General features: G+C 49.0%; 1 protein-coding gene across 1 annotated transcript in view; it reads right to left on the bottom strand.

Annotated features, from left to right (window-relative positions):
• The window catches only part of mybpc2a (myosin binding protein Ca), a 111,700-nt gene that overhangs the window by 18,179 nt on the left and 69,043 nt on the right, over window positions 1-24,478 (bottom strand). The window contains exons 17-26 of the mRNA XM_078237271.1: window positions 22,422-22,528; window positions 20,861-20,890; window positions 18,831-18,973; window positions 18,036-18,195; window positions 16,843-16,947; window positions 15,083-15,271; window positions 13,156-13,290; window positions 9,309-9,476; window positions 7,763-7,851; window positions 4,937-5,132 (exon numbers count right to left, since the gene is read on the bottom strand). Of these exons, the coding sequence (XP_078093397.1) occupies window positions 4,937-5,132; window positions 7,763-7,851; window positions 9,309-9,476; window positions 13,156-13,290; window positions 15,083-15,271; window positions 16,843-16,947; window positions 18,036-18,195; window positions 18,831-18,973; window positions 20,861-20,890; window positions 22,422-22,528 (1,322 nt within the window). The remainder of the gene's footprint in view (window positions 1-4,936; window positions 5,133-7,762; window positions 7,852-9,308; window positions 9,477-13,155; window positions 13,291-15,082; window positions 15,272-16,842; window positions 16,948-18,035; window positions 18,196-18,830; window positions 18,974-20,860; window positions 20,891-22,421; window positions 22,529-24,478) is intronic.

Here is a 24,478-nt window from a genome sequence, read left to right as displayed (position 1 = left end):
GGGCGGGGGGTTGCGGACCATGCAAAGGCCCATTGACATTGGGCGGGATTTTCCGGTTTTGGAACGAGTGTGGCTGGGAAATCCCGCCCATAGTTTCACAGCTATTCCCCCACCCCATCTCCACTTGTCTCTCTCTCTCTCTCTCTCACGAGGAGTTTGCACATTCTCTTCGTGTCTGCGTGGGTTTCCTCCGGGTGCTCCGGTTTCCTCCCACAGTCCAAAGATGTGCGAGTTAGGTTGATTGGCCATGCTAAAAATACCCTTAGTGTCCTGGGATGCGTAGGTTAGAGGGATTAGTGGGTAAATATGTGGGGATAGGGCCTGGGTGGGATTGTGGTCGGTGCAGACTCGATGGGCCGAATGGCCTCTTTCTGCGCTGTAGGGTTTCTAAGTTTCTAAGTTTCTTTCTAAGTTTCTCTCTGACTCCTTCTCCCTACTTTTCGTGCTGGCCTGCATTTGCTCCCAGTTCTGCAACACTTCAATTAGAATTAGAGTGATAAGTCACAGAGATATACAGCACGGAAACAGGCCCTTCGGCCCAACTCGTCCATGCTGACCAGATTTCCTAAATTGAACTAGCCCCATTTGCCCACGTTTGGCCCATATCCCTCTAAACCTTTTCCATCCATGTACCTGCCCAAATGTCTTTTAAGTGTTTTAAGTGTTGTCATTGTACCCGCCTCTACAACCGCGGGATGGCACGGTGGCACAGTGGTTAGCACTGCTGCCTCAGAGCGCCAGGGACCCGGGTTCAATTCCAGGCCTGGGTCAGTGTCTGTGCGAAGTTTGCACATTCTCCCCGTGTCTGCGTGGTTTCCTCCCACAGCCCAAAGACGTGCTGGTTAGGTGGATTGGCCATGCTGAATTCTCCTTCAGTGTACCCAAACAGGCGCCGGAGTGTGGCGACCAGGGGATTTTCACAGTAACTTCATTGCAGTGTTAATGTAAGCCTACTTGTGACACTAATAAATAAACTTTTAAACACTTCTGGCAGCTCAGTCCAAACACGTACCATCCTCTGTGTGAAAAAGTTGCCCCTCAGGTCCCTTTTAAATCTTTCCCCCTCTCACCTTAAACCTCTGCCCTCGAGTTTTGGACTCCCTGGGGAAAAGACCTTGGCTATTCACCTTATCTCGGCCCCTCATGATTTTATAACCCCCTTTAAGGTCACCCCTCATCCTCCTACGCTCCAGGGAAAAAAAGTCCCAGCCTATCCAGCCTCTCCTTATAATTCAAACCTTCCAGATGCCCACATCCCATGAATGAATAAAAGTAATAATTAATGATGAACTGCGCTATTCTCTATACAAAGTTGGCAATGGCATTGGTTCCTACACAACAGCAAGAGAGGTTTTAGTCAACAGCTTTGAGCTCTCCAAAGTCTTTCAGTGGCATTACCGTGCCGTGTTCCAGGGAGGGAAGGACGCATAGATCCTGAGATGATTGGAAGGGATAGCAGGGATCAATTAATGCCGGGGGCTGGCTCTTTGGTTAAAATCCATCCATGGCATGGGGGGGCGTCACTGGCTGGGCCAACAATGGTTGCTCATCCATCCCTAGTCGCCCTCTCTTATGGTTAACATGCAGGTTTGGTTGGCAGTTGGAAAGGCAAATTCAATGTTAGCATTCATTTCTAGAGGGCGAGAATACAAGAGCAGGGATGTACTGCCGATGCTGTATGAGGCTCTGATCAGACCCCATTTGGAGTATTGTGAGCAGTTTTGGGCCCCATATCTAAGGAAGGATGTGCTGGCCTTTGAGGGGGTCTGAATCGTTGAATGGTTTCTTGATAGATTCTAAATTGGGGGAAGGCTAACTATAGCCGGATTAGGCAGGAATTGGTGGATGTTGATTGGGAGAGGATGTTCGAGGGTAAGTCCGCGTCTGGCATGTGGGAGTCTTTTAAGGAACTATTGATAAGGCTGCAGGATAGGCATGTGCCTGTAAAAAGGAAAGATAGGAAAGGTAGGATTCGAGAGCCGTGGATAACCAGGGAAATTGAGGATCTGATTAAAATGAAAAGGGAGGCGTACGTTAAGTCCAGGCAACTGAAAACAGATGGAGCTCTGGAGGAATACAGAGAGAGTAGGAAAGAACTCAAACGGGGAGTTAGAAGGGCAAAAAGAGGTCACGAGATGTTCTTGGCAGGCAGGATTAAGGAGAATCCTAAGGCATTCTATTCATACGTTAGGAACAAAAGAGTTGTCAGGGAGAAAATCGGTCCTCTCAGGGACAAAGGAGGGGAATTATGCTTAGAACCCAAGGGAATAGGGGAGATCCTAAATGAATACTTTGCATCGGTATTCACGAAGGAGAGGGGCGTGTTAACCGGGTGTGTCTTGGAGGGAGGTGTTGACCCGTTAGAGAAAATCTCCATTACAAGAGAGGAAGTGTTAGGTTTTTTAGGGAACATTAAAACTGACAAAGCCCAGGGCCTGATGGCATCTATCCTCGACTGCTCAGGGAGACGAGAGATGAAATTGCTGAGCCTCTGATGGAAATCTTTGTCGCTTCTTTGGGCACGGGTGAGGTCCCTGAGGATTGGAGGATAGCGAATGTGGTCCCGCTGTTTAAGAAGGGTAGCAGGGATAACCCAGGAAATTATAGGCCGGTGAGCTTGACATCCGTGGTATGGAAGTTGTTGGAGAGGATTCTTAGAGACAGGATGTATGTGCATTTAGAACGGAACAATCTCATTAGTGACAGACAGCATGGTTTTGTAAGAGGGAGGTCGTGCCTTACAAATTTGGTGGAGTTTTTTGAGGAAGTGACAAAAACGGTTGATGAAGGAAGGGCCGTGGATGTCGTCTATATGGATTTCAGTAAGGCATTTGACAAAGTCCCACATGGCAGGTTGGTTAAGAAGGTTAAGGCTCATGGGATACAAGGAGAAGTGGCTAGATGGGTGGAGAACTGGCTTGGCCATAGGAGACAGAGGGTAGTGGTCGAAGGGTCTTTCTCCGGCTGGAGGTCTGTGACCAGTGGTGTTCCGCAGGGCTCTGTACTGGGACCTCTGCTATTTGTGATATATATAAATGATTTGGAAGAAGGTGTAACTGGTGTAATCAGCAAGTTTGCGGATGACACGAAGATGGCTGGACTTGCGGATAGCGAAGAGCATTGTCGGGCAATACAGCAGGATATAGATAGGCTGGAAAATTGGGCGGAGAGGTGGCAGATGGAGTTTAATCCGGATAAATGCGAAGTGATGCATTTTGGAAGAAATAATGTAGGGAGGAGTTATACAATAAATGGCAGAGTCATCAGGAGTATAGAAACACAGAGGGACCTAGGTGTGCAAGTGCACAAATCCTTGAAGGTGGCAACACAGGTGGAGAAGGTGGTGAAGCAGGCATATGGTATGCTTGCCTTTATAGGACGGGGTATAGAGTATAAAAGCTGGAGTCTGATGATGCAGCTGTATAGAACGCTGGTTAGGCCACATTTGGAGTACTGCGTCCAGTTCTGGTCGCCGCAATACCAGAAGGACGTGGAGGCGTTAGAGAGACTGCAGAGAAGGTTTACCAGGATGTTGCCTGATATGGAGGGTCTTAGCTATGAGGAGAGATTGGGTAAACTGGGGTTGTTCTCCCTGGAAAGACGGAGAATGAGGGGAGATCTAATAGAGGTGTACAAGATTATGAAGGGTATAGATAGGGTGAACAGTGGGAAGCTTTTTCCCAGGTCGGAGGTGATGATCACGAGGGGTCACGGGCTCAAGGTGAGAGGGGCGAAGTATAACTCAGATATCAGAGGGATGTTTTTTACACAGAGGGTGGTGGGGGCCTGGAATGCGCTGCCAAGTAGGGTGGTGGAGGCAGGCACGCTGACATCGTTTAAGACTTACCTGGATAGTCACATGAGCAGCCTGGGAATGGAGGGATACAAACGATTGGTCTAGTTGGACCAAGGAGCGGCACAGGCTTGGAGGGCCGAAGGGCCTGTTTCCTGTGCTGTACTGTTCTTTGTTCTTTGCAGACTGTTTGCTGTAGTGTGCTGTTTAAATAGACTCTGTAGACTGTTTGCTGTAGTTTGCTGTCTAAATAGACTCAGTCAATTATTTGCTGTAGTGTCCTGTTTAAATAGACTCTGTCGACTGTTTGCTGTAGTGTCCTGTTTAAATAGACTCTGTAGACTGTTTGCTGTAGTTTGCTGTCTAAATAGACTCAGTCAACTATTTGCTGTAGTGTCCTGTTTAAATCGATTCTGTGGACTGTTTGCTGTAGTGTGTTGTTTAAATCGATTCTGTGGACTGTTTGCTGTAGTGTGTTGTTTAAATCGATTCTGTGGACTGTTTGCTGTAGTGTGTTGTTTAAATCGATTCTGTAGACTGCTATAGTGTGCTGTTTAAATGGACCCTGTAGACTGTTTGTGTAGTTTGATAATTAACTAGACTCCATAAATTGTTTGCTGTAATGTGGCATTTAAGTAGTCTCTGTAGACTGTTTGCTACAGTGTACAGCCTGCTCTCTGTAGCCTTCATGAGGGAGCTGTATGCGTTCCTGCCTGGGGCCAGAGAATACAGCATATAAAACATCAATATCTTCATGGAAAATGCATGACTCGTGAGCTCTGGACTAGATTGTCTGAGCGAGTTGGAAATGCGTTTTCTGGAATATCTTTTCCCAATTGTTCCTGGGGTTTTTCCTCTTTTGCTTCTCCCTTTCCCAATAATATGGCTGCAAGGAATGGGTATGAGGAAGAGGAGGGGAGGTCGAGAGACGGAAGAAGTGCCTGTCTTCTTGCTCCAGTCATTGCGGTTGGGGGTTTGATGGACCAGATAGTCTTTGTCAATTTCATACATTCTTATGCTCCCAGGAATCAACTTTGTCAAGTGTCTTTCGTGAAACATTTCAATGTATACTATCAACTTCAAGCCAAGGGGTTTTTTTGGCCTGTCCATAACTAAAGATACCCCCCAGACGACGGTGCTTACCAACAACCTGAATCTTAACGGTTGCCTTGTCAGTCAAGTTCTCAATCTGAACACTGAGCTCGTACTTCCCAGAGTTTTCACGCTGGGCACTTCGGATGAAGAGAATGGTGTCCACATCACTGTTACGGGTGCTGACTTGCTTGGAGTCCAGGAGCTGCCCATCTTTCAACCATGTGATCAAAGGCCGTGGCTTTCCCTATTGAGAATCAAATAGTCAGTCCAGTTCCGAGTGGGTTGAGAAAGTGAAGTGCGCCAGCTAATCAACTCAGAGTTATTCTCTTAAATCAGAAAGATTTCCCTTCCCTCGCCCATTCAATTTTCTCTCCTCTGTTTTGGACGACTGTGCACTGTTTAAATAGACTCTGTAGACTGTTTGCTGTAGTGTGCTGTTTAAATAGACTCTGTAGACTGTTTGCTGTAGTGTGCCATTTAAATAGACTCTGTAGACTGTTTGCTGTAGTGTGCTGTTTAAATAGACTCTATAGACTGTTTACTGTTGTGAGCTGTTTAAATAGACTCTGTAGACTGTTTGCTGCAGTGCGCTGTTTAAATAGACTCTATAGAGTGTTTATCGTAGTATGTTGTTTATATAGACTCTGCCTGTTCACGTTCTTGCCCCAAACTAACGCACACACACACACACACACACACACACGGGGGGGGCATCGCTGGCTAGGTCAGTATTTATTGCCTATCCCAATTAATCGTATAATCATAAAATAGAATCCCTATAGTGCAGAAAGAGGCCATTCGGCCCATTGAGCTTGCACCGACAACAATCCCACTCAGGTCCCACCCCGTAACACCACATTTTTACCCCGCTGGTCCCCTAAAACTAAGGGGCAATTTAGCATGGCCAATCCACTGAAGCAGCACATCTTTGGTCATTAAGGGACAATATAGCATGGCCAATCCCACTAACCTGCGCATCTTTGGACTGTGGCAGGAAGCACCCAGAGCACCCGGAGGAAACCCATACAGACATGGGGAGAACGTGCAAACTCCACACAGACAGTGACCCAAGCCGGGAATCAAACCTGGGTCCCTGGCGCTGTGAGGCAGCAGTGCTAACCACTGTGCCACCCATGATTTCCCTGGTGGTGAGCTGCCTTTTTAAACCATTGCAATCTATTTGGTGCAGGTACGCCCACAGTGCTGTTAGGGAGGGAGTTCCAGGAATTTGACCCAGTGACAGTGAAGGAACGGCCAATATATTTCCAAGTCAGGATGGTGAGTGGCTTGGAGGGGAACCTGCAGGTGGTGGTGTTCCCATGTATCTGCTGCCCTTGTCCTTCTAGGTGGTAGAGGTCGTGGGTTTGGAAGGTTCTGCTGAAGGAGCCTTGGTGAGTCGCTGCAGTGCATCTTGTAGATTAAGTCACACTGCCGTTGCCCCACCTCTGCTATATTCCATCAACTCTCCTCCCCAATCTCTCCGCTATCACCTATTTCCTCCAATCCTCATTTGTCTTTTTTTCTCTCCCTCTCCCACTCCCTCAACTCTATCTCCTTCAGGGAAGGAAATCTGCCATGCTTACCCAGTCTGGCCTACATCTGACTCCAGAGCCACAGCAATGTGATTCTTAACTGCCCTCTGAAATGGGATGAGTAAGCCACTCAGTTCAAGAGCAACTAAGGATGGGCCCAACCAGTGATTCCAGATCCCATGATAGATGTTTCTAAAAAAGCATTCCATGTTTTTTTACGCTCTGGTATAGGTTCCCAAGTCTTGGAATCGGAGAAAGTCATATCAATGGGGCAGCAAGGTGGCACAGTGGTTAGCACTGCTACCTCACAGCGCCAGGGTCCCGGGTCCGATTCCTGGCTTAGGTCACTCTCTGTGCGGAGTCTGCACATTCTCCCCATGTCTGCGTGGGTTTCCTCCCAGATGTGCGGGTTAGGTTGATTGGCCATTCTAAATTGCCCCTTAGTGTCAGGGGGAATTAGCTAGGGTAAATGCATGGAGTGATGGGGATAGGGCCTGGGTGGGATTGTGGTCGGTGCAGACTCGATGGGCCAAATGGCCTCCTTCTGCACTGTTGGGGTTCTATTCTATTCAAGGAAAGCAACCTTGGAGGAAAATTTGTAGATTAATTGGGTTGGATAGGGCTCCTAACACAGTGTGGTGGAATTTGAGAGGGGTAGGGAATGATTAAGAGGTCGGACATGATCCATGTTTGGTCGTTCTGTTCTTTCATTGCTGGTTGGGGGGTTGGGGGGTTGCGGGGGGGGGGGGGGAGGGGCGGGGCGGCGGGGAGGGGCAGGACGGTGAGATTTGTTCCTTGTTAATATTTTGGGGAATATCTCCACCTGTCACATAGGAAAACAAGGTTCAGTTCTCCGACGGGGGAGATATGCTGTTACCTGGTTTCATTCTATGAATTTAGTAAATGAATGTTACCTTCCAAGGATCTTATCAACAAAGAGTTTGAAGATATGTAGAAGACGGCACGGTGGCACAGTGGTTAGCACTGCTGCCTCACAGCGCCAGGGACCCGGGGCAGCACGGTGGCACAGTGGTTAGCACTGCTGCCTCACAGCGCCAGGTACCCGGGGCAGCACGGTGGCACAGTGGTTAGCACTGCTGCCTCACAGCGCCAGGTACCCGGGTTTGATTCTGGCTTCGGGTCACTGTCTGTGCTGAGCCTGCACATTCTCCCCGTGTCTGCGTGGGTTTCCTCAGGGTGCTCCGATTTCCTCTCACAGTCCAATAATGTGCACACAGACATAGAAATCCACACACACACACACACACACACGCGCGCACACACATATATCTGCCGCACAAACACACACACATATATGCGCGCACACACAAAGGTTCCTCACCTGGAAAGGTATCACAAGATTGATTTGTTGCCCAACTTTCCGAACAAGTGTGTGTCTCAGTTGACGTGGTAGCCAGATTTTGGGGTGTTCTACATGGAAAGGAAAGGCACACGAAAGGTTAGATTGCAAGTGTCTCAGCATTGACACAACTTCCAGTCGATAATTGTGGCAAGAAAGATCATGGCTGATCTCTCCCTGGTCTCAAATCCACCTCCCAACCTGTTCTCCATATCCAGTTTTCTTAATCAGAAATATATCTATTTCCTTCTTGAAACCATTTAATGATTCGGACTCCACCGCGCGATGGGGCAGCGAGTTCCACAAATTCACCACCCTCTGCGAGAAGTAGTTCCTCCTCATCTCAGTTTTAAATCTACAGCCTCTCAACCTATACCTGTGACCTCTTGTTCTCGATTGCCCCACAAGGGAAACTTTTGGTCCACATTTACATTATCAATCCCTTTTAGTATTTTATATACCTCGATCAGATCCCCTCTCATCCTTCTAAACTCCAGCCAGTACAAGCCCAAACTGTTTAATCTCTCCTCATACGTCAACCCTTTCATCCCCGGAATCAACCTGGTGAACCTCCTCTGAACTGCCTCCAATGCCGCAACATCCTTCCTCCATTAAGGAGACCAAAACTGGACACAATATTCCAGATGTGGTCTCACCAACAACGGGATTGGCCAGGTTCTAATAGAATGTTAGAACCTGGCCAATCTGGCAGAGTGCTCTCCTGCTGAGGCCTAGTGGTATGGGTCACCGAACTGGTAAACCGCAAACCGGGAGCAACACTCTGGGGTTTCAGCTTTGAGTCCCAGCACAGTCGATGGTCAAATTTGAATTTGAATTCTAAAATAAACCTGTGGTGTGGGTCACGGAGGTTGTAATCCACAAAGCTCGGGCAATGGCTAAATTTGAATTTCATAAAATAAACTTGTGGCTAATCATAGACGCTCTACAGTGCAGAAGGCCATTCAGCCCATCATGCCTGCACCAGCTCTCAGACAGAGCATCCCATCCAGGCCCATTTCCCATAAGCCCCACATATTTGCCCTGCTAATCTCCCTAACCTACATGTCCTTAGACATTAAAAGGAATCTTAACATGGCCGATCCTCCTAACCTGCACATCTTTGGACACTGAGGGACAATTTAGCATGACCAATGCACTTAACCTACACATCTTGGAAGAAAACTAAAGCAGCCAGAGGAAACCCACGCAGACATGGGGCGATTTTGCAAACCCTGTACAGACAGTGACCCGAGGCCGGAATCAAACCCGGATTCCTGACGCTGTGAGGCAGCAATGCTAACCACATGGCCGCCCTAAATGCTCCCAAGCGGGATCCTAATACAAGGGCAGAGCTCGACAAGGAAGCCAACTGTCGCTAAAACATTACGAGGCTTTGTTGAGACTCCCCAAATTTCACCTGAAGAAAATGCATCACGTGTATAGTTTGGAGACTAATGCTATGCTCCCAGCTCCTTCAAGATGGATGCTTCAACTCATTGGCAACAGAGTTGATTTGATTGCTACTTACGGACAATCTCCCGGATGGTGACGGGTTGGGAGAGCATGGCGGGTGCACTCTTCCCAGCAATGTTCACCGCCCGGACACGGAAGTTAATCTTCTCTCCAGTGGGGAGATTCTTGACTGTGAATCCAAGACGCTCCACAAGTTCAGTGTTGGCCGCGATCCATTCATCGGCTGCAGAGAAGCAGTTTTCACAGTTAGAGCAAAATGTAGAGCACAAAGAACAACAAACAGTACAGCACAGGAACAGGCCCTTTGGCCCTCCAAGCCTGCACCGACCATGATGCCTGCTTAAACTATAACCGCGTGCACTTACGGAATCCATATCCTTCCATTCCCATCCTATTCATGTATTCGTCTAGTTGCCTCTTAAATGCCGCTATCGTACCCGCTCCCACCACCTCCCCGGGCAGCACCTTCCAGACATTCAAAATTTAAAGTTTATTTATCAGTCACAAGTAAGGCTGCACATTAACACTGCAATGAAGTTACTGTGAAAATCCCCTAGTCGCCACACTCCGGCAGCTGTTCGGGTACACTGAGGGAGGATTTAGCACGGACAATGCACCCTAACCAGCACGTCTTTCGGGCTGTGGGAGGGAACTGGAGCACCCGGAGGAAACTCACGGCAAGAATGTGCAAACTCCACACAGACAGTGATCCAAACCAAGAATGGAACTCGGGTCCCTGGCGTTGTGAGGCAGCAGTGCTAACCATTGTGCCACCATGACACCTCTGTGTAAAATAACTTGCCTCGCACATCTCCTCTAAACTTTTCCCCACTCACCTTAAACCTATGTCCCCGAGTACTTGACTTTTCTACCCTAGGAAAGAGCATCTGACTATCCACTCTGTCCAGGGACTTATTAGGGAGAGTCAACATGGCTTTGTGCGTGGTAGGTCATGTTTGACCAATCTATTAGAGTTTTTCGAGGAGGTTACCAGGAAAGTGGATGAAGGGAAGGCGGTGGATGTTGTCTACCTGGATTTCAGCAAGGCCTTTGACAAGGTCCCTCATGGGAGGTTAGTTAGGAAGGTTCAGTCGCTGGGTATATATGGGGAGGTAGTAAATTGGATTAGACACTGGCTCAATGGAAGAAGCCAGAGAGTGGTTGTGGAGGATTGCTTCTCTGAGTGGAGGCCTGTGACTAGTGGTGTGCCACAGGGATCGGTGTTGGGTCCATTGTTGTTTGTCATCTATATCAATGATCTGGATGATAATGTGGTAAATTGGATCAGCAAGTTTGCTGATGATACAAAGATTGGAGGTGTAGTGGACAGTGAGGAAGGTTTTCAAAGCTTGCAGAGGGATTTGGACCAACTAGAAAAATGGGCTGAAAAATGGCAAATGGAATTTAACGCAGCCAAGTGTGAGATATTGCACTTTGGAAGGACAAACCAAAGTAGAACGTACAGGGTAAATGGTAGGACTCTGAAGACTGCAGTTGAACAGAGGGATCTGGGAATACAGGTACAGAATTCCCTAAAAGTGACGTCACAGGTGGATAGGGTCGTAAAGAGTGCCTTTGGTACATTGGCCTTTATAAATCGGAGTATCGAGTATAAAAGGTGGAGTGTTATGGTAAGGTTATATAAGGCATTGGTGAGGCCGAATTTGGAGTATTGTGTACAGTTTTGGTCACCTAGTTACAGGAAGGATGTAAATAAGATTGAAAGAGTGCAGAGAAGGTTCACAAGGATGTTGCCGGGACTTGAGAAGCTGAGTTACAGAGAGAGATTGAATAGGTTGGGACTTTATTCCCTGGAGCGTAGAAGATTGAGGGGAGATTTGATAGAGGTGTATAAGATTTTGATGGGTATAGATAGAGTGAATGCAAGCAGGCTTTTTCCGCTGAGGCTAGGGGAGAAAAAAACCAGAGGGCATGGGTTAAGGGTGAAAGGAGAAAAGTTTAAAGGGAATATTAGGGGGGGCTTCTTCACGCAGAGAGTGGTGGGAGTGTGGAATGAGCTGCCAGATAAAGTGGTAAATGCGGGGTCACTTTTAACATTTAAGAAAACCTTGGACGGGTTCATGGATGAGAGGGGTGTGGAGGGATATGGTCCAAGTGCAGGTCAGTGGGACTAGGCATAAAATGGTTCGGCACAGACAAGAAGGGCCAAAAGGCCTGTTTCTGAGCTGTAATTTTCTATGGTTCTATGGTTCTTTGCCACTCATAATCTTGTCGACCTCTATCAGGTCACCCTTCAACCTCCGTCGTTCCAGTGAGAACAAACCAAGTTTATCCAACCTCGGGTTTGGATCAAACCTCGGCTTGGCGCAGTCAAGTTCAAGACGGAGATTGATGGTCTTTGGCTAAAATCTTGAATAATGCAGAGGTTAGAGAAACCAGGCAGAGGATTGGAGTTCAGATACAAATCAGTCATCACTCTAATCGCAAAGGGACTGGAGTATAAAAGTAGAGAAGTGTTGTTGCAGTTGTATAGGGTGTTGGTGAGACCACATCTGGAGTATTGTGTCCAATTTTGGACTCCTTATTTGAGGAAGGATGAGGTGGCATTGGAGGCAGTTCAGAGGAGGTTCACCAGATTGATTCCGGGGATGAAAGGGTTGACGTATGAGGAGAGATTAAACAGTTTGGGTTTGTACTGGCTGGAGTTTAGAAGGATGAGGGGGGATCTGATCGAGGTATATAAAATTTTAAAAGGGATTGATAATGTAAATGTAGACCAAATGTTTCCCCCTTGTGGGGCAATCTCGAACAAGAGGTCACAGGTATAGGCTGAGAGGCGGTGGATTTAAAACTGAGATGAGGAGGAACTACTTCTCGCAGAGGGTGGTGAATTTGTGGAACTCACTGCCCCATCGCACGGTGGAGTCTGAATCATTGAATGGTTTCAAGAAGGAGATAGATATATTTCTGATTTGAAAAACAGGTTAAAGGGATATGGGGAAGAGGTGGGGAGGTGGATTTGAGACCAGGGAGAGATCAGTCATGATCGTGATGAATGGCGGAGCAAGCTCGAAGGGGGGAATTGCCGACCTCTGCTCCTAATTCCTATGTTCTAATTGAAAAGCACTGCAGGCCGAGGGGCTGAATGGCCTCCTGTTGCTCCAATGTGCCACTCCATAGAACCGGGGTGGCACAGTGGTTAGCACTGCTGCCTCACAGAGCCAGGGACCTGGGTTCAATTCCCGGCTCGGGTCACTGTCTGGGTGGAGTCTGCACATTCTCCCCGTGTCTGCGTGGGTTTCCTCCGGGTGCTCCGGTTTCCTCCCACAGTCCGAAAGACGTGCTAGTTAGGGTGCATTGGCCATGCTAAATTCTCCCTCAGTGTACCCGAACAGGCACCGGAGTGTGGCAACTAGGGGATTTTCATAGTAAGTTCATTGCAGTGTTAATGTAAGCCTACCTGTGATGTGAATAAATAAACTTAAAAACTTAAATCGCTGTTTCCAAGCGCATCTTTCCCACCTCTGGGTAAATGGCCCAGGACGGGATGACACTGGCATTCTGACAAGGCAGCCAAGCTGGTTAAAGTCTTTCCCCCCCCCCACCCCACCCCCCCCACCACCACCACCCTCCCCCCCACCACCACCCCCCCCACCACCCCCCTCCCCGCCCCCCCCACCAACCCCCCCCACCACAACCCCCCCCAACCCCCCCCCACCACCCCCCTCCCCGCCCCTCCACCAACCCCCCCCGCCCCCCCCCCCCCCCACCAAGCCCCCCCCACCCCCCCCCAACCACCACCACCCCCCCACCCTCCCCCCCCCCCCCCCAACCACCACCACCCCCCCACCCCCCCCCCCCCCCCCCCCCACCCCCGTTCTCGCTCCGACAGCGGGGCGGGAAATCTGCCCATGGAATCGACGAACCACCCCAGTACTCACAGCCTTCCTTTGCGTATTCAATCAGGTATCCATCCAACCCCCCGGCACCAATCCGTTCGGGCATTCTCCACTTCAGGGTGGTGCTGCTGTCAGTGACATCTTCAACACCCAAGTGCATTGGCTCACCCGGGACGGCTGAGAAACACAAAATAAACACTTAGCGGCCAGCTCGGTTCGGCACTTTGCCGCGGGTATCACAATCCGTGCCGTTAGAATGTACCCAGTCATGGGACCAATGGTGACAAGCTGTAAGGGTCAGCTGACCCAGTAAAGCACGTTACCAATGACAGAATGATGTGACGATCAGCTGACTCAGTATAAATTAGAACATTAGAACCAGGGTAGCATGGGTGGCACAGTGGTCAGCACTGCTGCCTCACAACGCCAGGGACCCGGGTTCGATTCCCGGCCTCAGGTCACTGTCTGTGCAGAGTCTGCATGTTCTCCCCCCCACGTCTGCGTGGGTTTCCTCCGGTTTCATCCCACAATCCAAAAGATGTGTAGGTTAGGTGGATTGACCATGCTAAATTGCTCCTTAGTGTCCAAAGATGTGTAGGTTATGAGGATTGGCCATGCTAAATTGCTCCTTAGTGTCCAAAGATGTGTAGGTTCGGTGGATTGGCCATGCTAAATTGTCTCTTAGAGTCAGGGGGACTAGCTCAGGTAAATGCATGGGGATAGGGCCTGGGTGGGATTGTGGCCGGTGCAGACTCGATGGGCTGAATGGCCTCCTTCTGTACTGTAGGTAATGTTGGGAATTGTGGGGAACTTGGAATGGCCCAGGGTGAGGCTTCAAGTGTTGGAGTAATGAAGTTTCTTTATTAAACCTTCTCTTTGATTTATAAGTTGGAGTAAGTTTTGTTATATTTTTATTGTCTCCACTGGAAAAGTTCCTTCTGGCCATGTGCCAGCAATCCTCTTGAGCACTGACATAAATGCCGAACTTCCCAAAGCACGCTTGCCCAGAACCCAGAATATTTGCTGGAGTTTAGAAGAGTGAGATAGGTCTCATAGAAACTTGTAAAACTCTAACAGGGTTAAACAGAGTAGATTCAGAAAGAATGTTCCCAATGGTGAGGGAGTCCAGAACAAGGGGTCATAGTTTGAGGATAAGGGGTGAATCTTTTTAGGACTGAGGTGAGGAGAAATTTCTTCACCCAGAGGGTGGTGAATGTGTGGAATTCACTCCCACAAAAAGTAGTTGAGGCCAAAACGTTGTGTGATTTCAAGAAGAAATTAGATATAGCTCTTGGGGCTAAAGTGATCAAAGGGAGGTTGAGGGGAGACCTGATAGAAGTCTACAAGATTATGAGAGGCCTGGACAGAGTGGATAGTCAGAAGCTTTTTCCCAGGGTGGAAGACTCAATTACTGGGGGGCACAGGTTTAAGGTGCAAGGAGCAAGGTTTAAAGGAGGTGTACGAGGCAGATTTTGTACACAGAGAGTAGTGGGTGCCTGGAACTCGTTGTTGGGGGAGGTAGTGGAAGGGGATACAGTAGTAACTATTAAGGGGCGCCTTGACAAGTACATGAATAAGATGGGAATAGAGGGATATGGTCCCTGGAAGGGGGTTTTAGTTAAGTCGGACAGCATGGTCGGTGCAGGCTTGGAGGGCCGAAGGGCCTGTTCCTGTGCTGTAATTTTCTTTGTTCTTTGATATGGGAGGGAAGGGGGAACCAGGATATTGAATTTGATGATCAGCCATGATCAGAATGAATGGCGGAGCAGGCTCGAAGGGCCGAATGGCCTCCTCCTGCTTCTAGTTTTCGTTTCTATGTTTCTAACCCATGGAAGGGGAGAAGCATCCTAAAAATCCCAATCGAGCGACAAATCCCCGTTCGTCACTAAACTGAAGCTCCCTCTCAGTTTGCTGGCACAGTGCCACCCTCAGTGGTGTTTTACCGATCCCATTACTGCCCTTTACTCACCAAGTGGCATGAAAGTCCTGGAAGAAGCGCTAGGCTGCGACATGCCAATCCCGTTCACGGCGTACACGCGCATCTCATAAGCGCAACCCTCTATCATGCGACTGGCGGTGAAGGTCAGGGCTGGGAGAGGTTCAAAGTTCAACTTCATCCACCTCATGCTAGTCTTCTTCTTCCTCTCCAGTTGGTAACCTGCAGGAGGAGGCACAGAATAGAATGTTCCATCGAGACTGCAGCACACGTCCCGGGTCACTGGACCTCCCCCCACTCTACCTCCCCAAAATATAGACCCTCCCTCGAAGACAAACCAGAGAAATGCCTCTCGACCAAATGGACCATTACATCCAATAACAATTGGGTAATTGTAGCAATTATCTTGTTATAATTCACTGCTCATCCACTGAGCAAAGGGGGGAGAAGATAGGAGCAGCACGGTGACACAGTGGTTAGCACTGCTGCCTCACAGCGCCAGGGACCCAGTATCAATTCTAGCCTTGGGTGACTGTGTGGAGTTTGCAAGTTCTCCCTATGTCTGTGTGGGTTTCCATTGGGTGCTCTGGTTTCCTCCCACAATCTGAAGATGTGTAGGTTAGGTGGATTGGCCATGCTAAATTGTCCCTTAGTGTCCCAAGATGTATCCGTTACGTGGATTGGCTATGATAAATTGCCCCCTAATGTCCAAAAATGTGCAGGCTAGGTGGATTGGCCATGCTAAAATGACCCTTAGTGTCCAAAGATGTGTAGGTTAGGTGGATTGGCCAAGGGTTACGGGGATAGGGCAGGGTGATGTGCCTTGATAAGGTGATCTTTCGGAGAGTCTTTGCAGACTTGATGGGCTGAATGGCTTCCTTCTGTACCATAAGAGATTCTATGTTTCTATAGACCAGCCTTTCCTCAGAGCATAGGTTTACTCGGAGAACACAGATTCCGCAAAGGTGGAAACCTGGTTCTACAAATACTTTAGAATAATGCCCCAACCTTTCCCCCAGTTAGTAACAATTGACTCGCTTAGAACCAGATAGCACACTTCACTGAGAAGATTACAATATTAACACCTCTCTCAGCCCATCATGTCAACCAATGGAATCCTTCTTTGTGATATACGACACAGGGGCCCCTCCCACGAATGGGGGAGGGATGGTATTGGACCGCCCGGCCACCAGAAGGACTTTCCAGTCCCGCCGACTGTTGAATGGCTCACTGCATTTTATAGACCCAACACCCTCACCCACTCCCCCACCCACTATCCCACCCTACCCCACTTCACCCACCCACCACCCACTCACCCAACCCCACACACACCCCCACCCACTCTCCCACTCCCCACCCATTCCTCCACCCCACGCAAGCCCCCACCCACTCCCCCAACCCACCCACCGACACCCCCACCCCCCCCCACTGAACCCACACCACCAAACTGTCCAACCCACAACCCACCACCCCACCCACACCTGCACCCCTCACCCACCCACTCCCCACCCACTATCCCACCCGCCCAACCAACTCCCCACCCTCCACACCACCCTTAACTTATTCCCTCACCCACCACCCTCACCCACTCTCCCTGGCACCCACATCACCCACCCTCCCCCCTCCACCACGCCCTCACCCAACTGGTCCACACCCCAATTTATGACAGAGAGAACTGTCTTTCACTTCTTTCTACATTTCTGCCTCTCCCCTCTCCGGCCACCATTAAATGACAAAAATCTTCAACGTGAGTACCAACCACCCAGCAGGCATGATCTGGGAGACACACATACCTGTAACGGGCTGCCCACCATCGTAGGGGGGAATGTCCCACCCTGCTGTGCACCAGTCCTCTCCAATGCCAATGATCTTGACATTCTCAGGTGGGTCAGGGACATCTGGAACACAAAGGGCCATTGGCCATTATTGTACACACTAACCAACACCACAATAGCTCCTCCAATACAAAGGTAGACAGAATACAAAGTAGAGTTAAGGATGACCGAGACTGGACAAAACATTCAAAGCGAAGGGTGCTCTGGATTCAAAGCAGCGTTCTCAGATACCCGACGGGGGAAAGTGTTTCCCAACAGTTGCTCAAGCAACACATCGTGTGAACAGAGATTTCCCTAGACTGGATCTGCACCGCACTTAGATGTTGGCCTAGATTTCAGGGCGCTTTTAATAGTCAACCGAGCACCACATTGGGGTGGCACAGTGGTTAGCCTTGCTGTCTCATGGCGCCAGGGGACTGGGTTCAATTCCCGGCTTGGGTCACTATCTGTGTGGAGTCTGCACCTTCTCCCCGCGTTGGCGTGGGTTTCCTCCGGGTGCTCCGGTTTCCTCCCACAGTCCAAAGATGTGCGGGTTAGGTGGATTGACCATGCTAAATTGCCCCTAGTGTCAGGGGGATTAACAGGGTAAATGTGTGGCATTATGGGAATAGGGCTGGATGGGATTATGGTCGGTACAGACTCGATGGGCCAAACGGCCTCCTTCTGTACTGTAGGGATTCTATGAATTGACCATGGTAAATTGCCCCTTAGTGTCCAAAGATGTCTAGGTTAGATGGAATATCCATGGTAACTGTGTGGGGTTATGGGGATAGGGTGGGGGAGAGGGGCTGGGTAAGGTACCCTGTCAGAGAGTCGGTGCAGTCTGGAATAGCCCCAGGGATTCTCTGATTCTATTCTAGCCCAGAGCAGACAGGAGGAAGGACAGATGGGATTAGGTTCAGAGATTTATTTTGTTGAAGACACAAATTCATTGAGGGTGTCTCAGGAATGAGATATCGCCAGGTGAGACTCGGGTGAGGACAGGAGCGGAAATATAGTTTTACCGCTCTATCTCCTACTTAGAAAAGAATTTCTCCAAAACTTGGATGAGTGGTGACCTCCCCCTGGGCCCAGCTCACCCCTCACCCCTGATCGCCACACTTGCCTCCAGCCGATTATCCATGCCCCCCCGCCCCCCCGCCAAGACCTACCGACAACTTTGAGGTTGATGACAGCCTTGTCTTCACCGGCTGGGTTACGGACCACGATGTTGTACTTTGCCTCATCTTCTCGAATCGCGTCCTCTATTATCAGACTGCTGACGTTGTTCTTCGTCTCAACACGCAGACGGCCTTCCGTCTCAGTGAATTCCTAGGCACGAAAACAGCGAATAAAGACGGGTTCTCGCTCCGATTCCACTCTCTCCAAAGAGCACACGTCTGGAGGGTCAGAGAGCGCACGTCTGGAGGGTCAGAGGGCGCACGTCTGGAGGGTCAGAGGGCGCACGTCTGGAGGGTCAGAGGGCGCACGTCTGGAGGGTCAGAGGTGTCCATCTGGAGGGTCAGAGGGTGTCCTTCTGGAGGGTCAGAGAGCGCACGTCTGGAGGGTCAGAGGGCGCACGTCTGGAGGGTCAGAGGTGTCCATCTGGAGGGTCAGAGGGTGCCTGTTTTGGAGGGTCAGAAGAGTGCCTGTCTGGGGGGGTCGAAGATTGGCTGTCCAGAGGGCCAGTGAATGCCCATCTGGAAGGGCAGAGAGCGCTTGTCTAAAGTTCAAGTAGGTAGATGTGTGGAGGACCTGTAGGTGGAAGTATGGGAGTGCCAGGGGTTGCCACCTGGAGGGTCAGAGGGTGGGTGTCAAGAGAGCCAGGTGGTGTTCAATGGAGGACCAGGTGGAGTGCGTCTGGGGGACCAGGTGGAGTGCGTCTGGAGAATGCTGAATGAGACGGATAATAAAGAACATCAAAGCAACTTAATTGCCATGGGAACGATCCAGGGGGAGATGTTTACCTGATCCGCCTTTAACCAGGTGACAGTTGGAGGGGGTTCACCACTGGCATCAACGTCCAGTCGGAGCTTGTTACCCGCAATCACAACAACGGTATTCTGGGAAACCACACTGCCTGTGCAGTCCAGGTGAATTTTCGGAGGCTCTAAGTGCCAAAAAAAATAAACGGTTAGAGGAGAAGAGAGAAAGATCACGGGCAGAATTTTCCAGCCCTTCACGCCGGCGGGATTCTCCAGTACCGTTGCAGTGAACGAGGATTCAGCTGAATGCCAAATTCTCCGTACTCGCTTGCAGTGGCGGCGGGGCTGGAAAGGCCGGAGAATTCAGGCCCGTATCCCAAAGAGTAGGGGGGGGGGGGGGGGGGGGTGGGTGGGGGGGGGGGGGGGGGGGGGGGGGGGAAGAAAGACAAGTAAAGAAAGAAATGGGAAAGATGTACACAAGAGAGGGAGACAGAAACAGAGAGCACTAGAGACAGGCGATGAGAGGGCAGGACTCAGAAGGGCTAAAGTTCACAACTAAAACTGTACAGTCATCTCGGGATAGAGTCCCAGCAGTAAACAAGACAAAGGAACGTGGAACTGAAGAACAGGCACGCTTTGAGCTTGATCCAGCATTCAGTGAGTTAATGGCTGATCTGATGAGGGTCTTGACTCCACTTTCCTGTCTGGAGCTCCTCTCCCAGCCCTCCCCCTGCCACAATAACCCTCTCCGCCCTTGTCAAGAAATCCAAAATCTATCCAACTCTGCCTTGAATAGATTCTCAGTCTCCGCTGCTTTTTGGTGAGTCTGGTGATTCCTCAGACTCACCAAGGAATTCCCAAATCCAAGATGGCGGCGGAGCGAGGCGTCTTCTTGCGAGTTGTGCCCAGAATACTTTCTAATTCTATCTTTTACTCTCATTCTCCTCTTCTAAAGCCTCCTCTACACCCTAGCTATAACTGTAACATTCTGTGCTCTCTCCCTTCCTTCTCTATGAACGGTATGCTTTGTCTGTATAGCACGCGAGAAACAATACTTTTCACTGTATACTAATACATGTGACAATAATAAATCAAATCTAACCAAAATGACTGTAACACTATATTCTGCACCTCTCCTTTCCTTCTCCCTTATGTGCTCTATGAACGGTATGCTTTGTCTGTATATTGAGCAAGAAACAATACTTATCACTGTATACTAATATACATGACAATAATAAATCAAATCAAGAAAACAGCTATTTATAATTAAGCACAAGGCCATTCTTGATGTGACAACAATAAATCAAATCAAATCAAAAGAAATCTCTACGCGTCTCTGTCCTAAAAGGAAAGATACCACCCCCCCCCCCCCTCTTATTTATAACTGGCTCACCTGGTTCCAGTCTCTCCCACAATTGGAAACATCCTCCCAGAAACCACTCTATCAAATCCCCTCAGGATCTAATGCTTCAAAAAGATCATCTCTCATTCTTTCTAAACTCCCAATGGATTTCGGCCCAGTTGGTTCCAACATTCTTTGTAAGGTAACCCCCCTCATCCCATGAATAGAATCATACAGCGCAGAAAAGGCCATTCGGCCCATCAAAATGAGTCTTCTCTGAATGGCTTCGAATGCAATTATATATTTTTGTGGGTATGGAAATCAAAACTGTACACATGTATTCCAGATGTGGCCTCGCCAAGGTCCTGTACAGCAGCAGTAAAACTTCCCGGGTTTTTGTATTCCACTCCCTTTTGTAAAGCCAACATTTCATTTGCTTTCCTAACCAGTTGCGGTTAACCAACTTTTGGGTGGAATTTTCTGGCCGGCCTCTCCCCAAGACCGGAAAATCCGCCTGAGGTCAACGGACCTTTGCATGGTCTGTGTCCCGCTCGCTACGACTCCTGTGGGTGGGCGGGACAGGAAAATTTCGCCCTTTGTGTACCGGGACACCCAGATCCCTCTGTCCCACTGTGTTCTGCAATCCCTATGGCTGATGGCTCTAAAGATGCAAATACATAATACTTCAATCGAACGACGCCAATACAACATTTAACAGCGAACGACTCACCTTGGCGTGGGACATAGACGATTTTGATCTCTGGAAAACACAAGATGAAGAAAGTGCAAGTTAGTTGGACAACTGAAAAAGAACATTAAAGCTTTGCTCTCATTTGTTGATTGTCAATGACCCTAGGGTAGGACCACTGTGGTAACCCTTGTGATCTGTATGGGGAATCACTCATTGACCTCCCAGTTGGGCTTGTTGACTATGAGCTCCCTGTGGATTGATAATTAGCCCACCAGGTGGATCTCGTATACCGAGCCCTGTATAAAGCAAGACCCTGAGAGGGTCCATTAATCTTTAAGTCCCGGTCGGGACCTTTGGGTTCACCACAGTCTTGTGGTTATTGCTTATTGTTAATTTGTGTAATAAAAGCACGGTTCTTTCACATCTGACTCCTGGAGTTATTATAACCGCAGGAGCAGAAGGAGGCCATTCAGCCCCTCAAGCCTGTTCTACCATCCAATGATACATATCTTAACTTCATCCACCCACCTTGACCCCATGTTTCTTGATATCATTGGCCAGCGATACCATATTGATCTCAGATTTCGTGTTTTCTTTATTCATTTGTGGGACATGGGCGTCGCTGGCTGGGCCAGCATTTATTGCACATCCCTGGTTGCCCTTGGAGGGCAGTTGAGAGTCAACCACATTGCTGCGGCTCTGGAGTCACATGTAGGCCAGACCGGGTAAGGATGGCAGATTTCCTTCCCTGAAGGGACATTAGTGAACCAAATGGGTTTTTCCGATAATCGACAATGGTTTCAGGGTCATCAGTAGATTCTTAATTCCAGATATTTTTTTATTGAATTCAAATTCCACCACCTGCTGTGGTGGGATTCGAATCCGGATTCCCAGAATTTGAGCTGAGTTTCTGGATTAATAGTCAAGCGATAATACCACATGGCCATCGTCTCAATTAGTATTAGTATTACTAATTGAATTCATTAGATCCACACTTTGACTATTCTTTGTGTGGAGGAATGTTTCCTCACTTCTGTCCTGGTTGATCTCTGATCTTGATTTTTCCCCTACACTCCTCCACCAGGAGATAAAAAATCTCTTCATCTACACCATTAATTATTTTCAAAATCTTTTTTAAAAAGCCTTCATCACAACAATGGCCTCCTTCGGCACTGTAGGAATTGTGGGTATCCCCAGTCATGGTCCTGTATATGGGCAGCACGGTGGCACAGTGGTTAGCACTGCTGCCTCAAAGTGCCAGGGACCTGGGTTTGATTCCTGGCTTGCCCCTTCTCGCAACTCCCCAGCATTCCATACTCTCCCCGCCCTGGGACCCCCCCTGCCATTTTCTTTGGCCTCCAGTTCCGAGGAGCTTGGCGCCAGGCAAGATCCCTGCAGTGCCTCTTCCGGCCACTGCAGCGCTGTGGCTGGAACAGGTGGGGCACACTCACTCACATGAATGTGCCTATTGGCTGTACCCACTCACCGTCCTATAGCTCATATATACCCCGTCACTTGCCCTGCAGGCATCCCATACGCACAGCCGCGGTGCCTTAATGGATACAATGGAAACTCTTGGAGGTGAATCAGGGCCTCATACCTAAAAAGTTGAGCTTGGCGGAGAGGGAGAGGGCGTAACCATCTGGAATGAAGGTGTAATCAGCTTCATCGTCCGCAGTGACATTGTCGATTACAAGTTTGTGGAACCTGTGGAGAGGAACAAGGATTACCCAATGTCCACAAGATGGTTATCACGAGAGCAGGGTGTTGGGGGTTGGGGGGAAGGTTGGGGGCAATAAGCAAGCACAGCAGGGTCAATGGAAAAGCAATTTTTTTTCACATTCATTCATGGGACATGGGTGTCACTGGCTGTGCCAGCAGTCACTGCCCATCCCTAGTTGCCCTTGAAGGGCAGTTGAGAGTCAACCACATTGCTGTGGCTCTGGAGTCACATGTAGGCCAGACCGGGTAAGGACGACAGATTTCCTTCCCTAAATGGACATTAGTGAACCAGATGGGATTTTCCGACAGTGGTTTCAGGGTCATCAGTAAATTCTTAATTCCAGATTATTTTTTATTGAATTCAAATTCCACCATCTGCTGTGGCGGGATTCGAACCCGGATCCTCAGCTGAGTTTCTAGATTAATAGTCTAGCGATAATACCAGAACCAGATGTGTTTTTCCAACAATCGACAATGGTTCCTGGGGTAAACTGGGGTTGTTCTCCCTGGAAAGACGGAGAATGAGGGGAGATCTAATAGAGGTGTACAAGAGTGAGGTTAGGGCCGGTCAAGGACAGTAGTGGGAACTTGTGTATGGAGTCAGTAGAGATAGGCGAGGTGATGAATGAATACTTTCTTCAGTGTTCACCAAGGAGAGGGACCATGTTTTTGAGGAAGAGAAGGTGTTACAGGCTAATAGGCTGGAGGAAATAGATGTTTGGAGGGAGGATGTCCTGGCAGTTTTGAATAAACTGAAGGTCGATAAGTCCCCTGGGCCTGATGAAATTTATCCTAGGATTCTTTGGGAGGCAAGGGATGAGATTGCAGAGCCTTTGGCTTTGATCTTTGGGTCCTCGCTGTCCACGGGGATGGTGCCAGAGGACTGGAGAATGGCGAATGTTGTTCCTCTGTTTAAGAAAGGGAATAGAAATGACCCTGGTAATTATAGACCGGTTAGTCTTACTTCGGTGGTTGGTAAATTGATGGAAAAGGTCCTTAGAGATGGGATTTACGACCATTTAGAAAGATGCGGATTAATCCGGAATAGTCAGCACGGATTCGTGAAGGGCAAGTCGTGCCTCACAAATTTGATAGAATTTTTTGAGGAGGTAACTAAGTGTGTTGATGAAGTTAGGGCAGTTGATGTCATATACATGGATTTTGGTAAGGCGTTTGATAAGGTCCCCCATAGTCGGCTTATGATGAAAGTGAGGAGGTGTGGGATAGAGGGAAAGTTGGCCGAATGGATAGGTAACTGGCTGTCTGATCGAAGACAGAGGGTGGTGGTGGATGGAAAATTTTCGGATTGGAGGCAGGTTGCTAGCGGAGTGCCGCAGGGATCAGTGCTTGGTCCTCTGCTCTTTGTGATTTTTATTAATGACTTAGAGGGGGCTGAAGGGTGGATCAGTAAATTTGCTGATGACACCAAGATTGGTGGAGTAGTGGATGAGGTGGAGGGCTGTTGTAGGCTGCAAAGAGACATAGATAGGATGCAAAGCTGGGCTGAAAAATGGCAAATGGAGTTTAATCCTGATAAATGTGAGGTGATTCATTTTGGTAGGACTAATTTAAATGTGGATTACAGGGTCAAAGGTAGGGTTCTGAAGACTGTGGAGGAACAGAGAGATCTTGGGGTCCATATCCACAGATCTCTAAAGGTTGCCACTCAAGTGGAGAGAGCTGTGAAGAAGGCCTATAGTGTGTTAGCTTTTATTCACAGGGGGTTGGAGTTTAAGAGCCGTGGGGTTATGCTGCAACTGTACAGGACCTTGGTGAGACCACATTTGGAATATTGTGTGCAGTTCTGGTCACCTCACTATAAGAAGGATGTGGAAGCGCTGGAAAGAGTGCAGAGGAGATTTACCAGGATGCTGCCTGGTTTGGAGGGTAGGTCTTATGAGGAAAGGTTGAGGGAGCTAGGGCTGTTCTCTCTGG

This window comes from Mustelus asterias, chromosome 21 (assembly GCF_964213995.1).
Source record: "Mustelus asterias chromosome 21, sMusAst1.hap1.1, whole genome shotgun sequence".
NCBI classification, from domain to species: domain Eukaryota; kingdom Metazoa; phylum Chordata; class Chondrichthyes; order Carcharhiniformes; family Triakidae; genus Mustelus; species Mustelus asterias.
The sequence above is the reverse complement of the archived record's forward strand: the minus strand, read 5'-3'. Positions and strand labels throughout refer to the sequence as shown.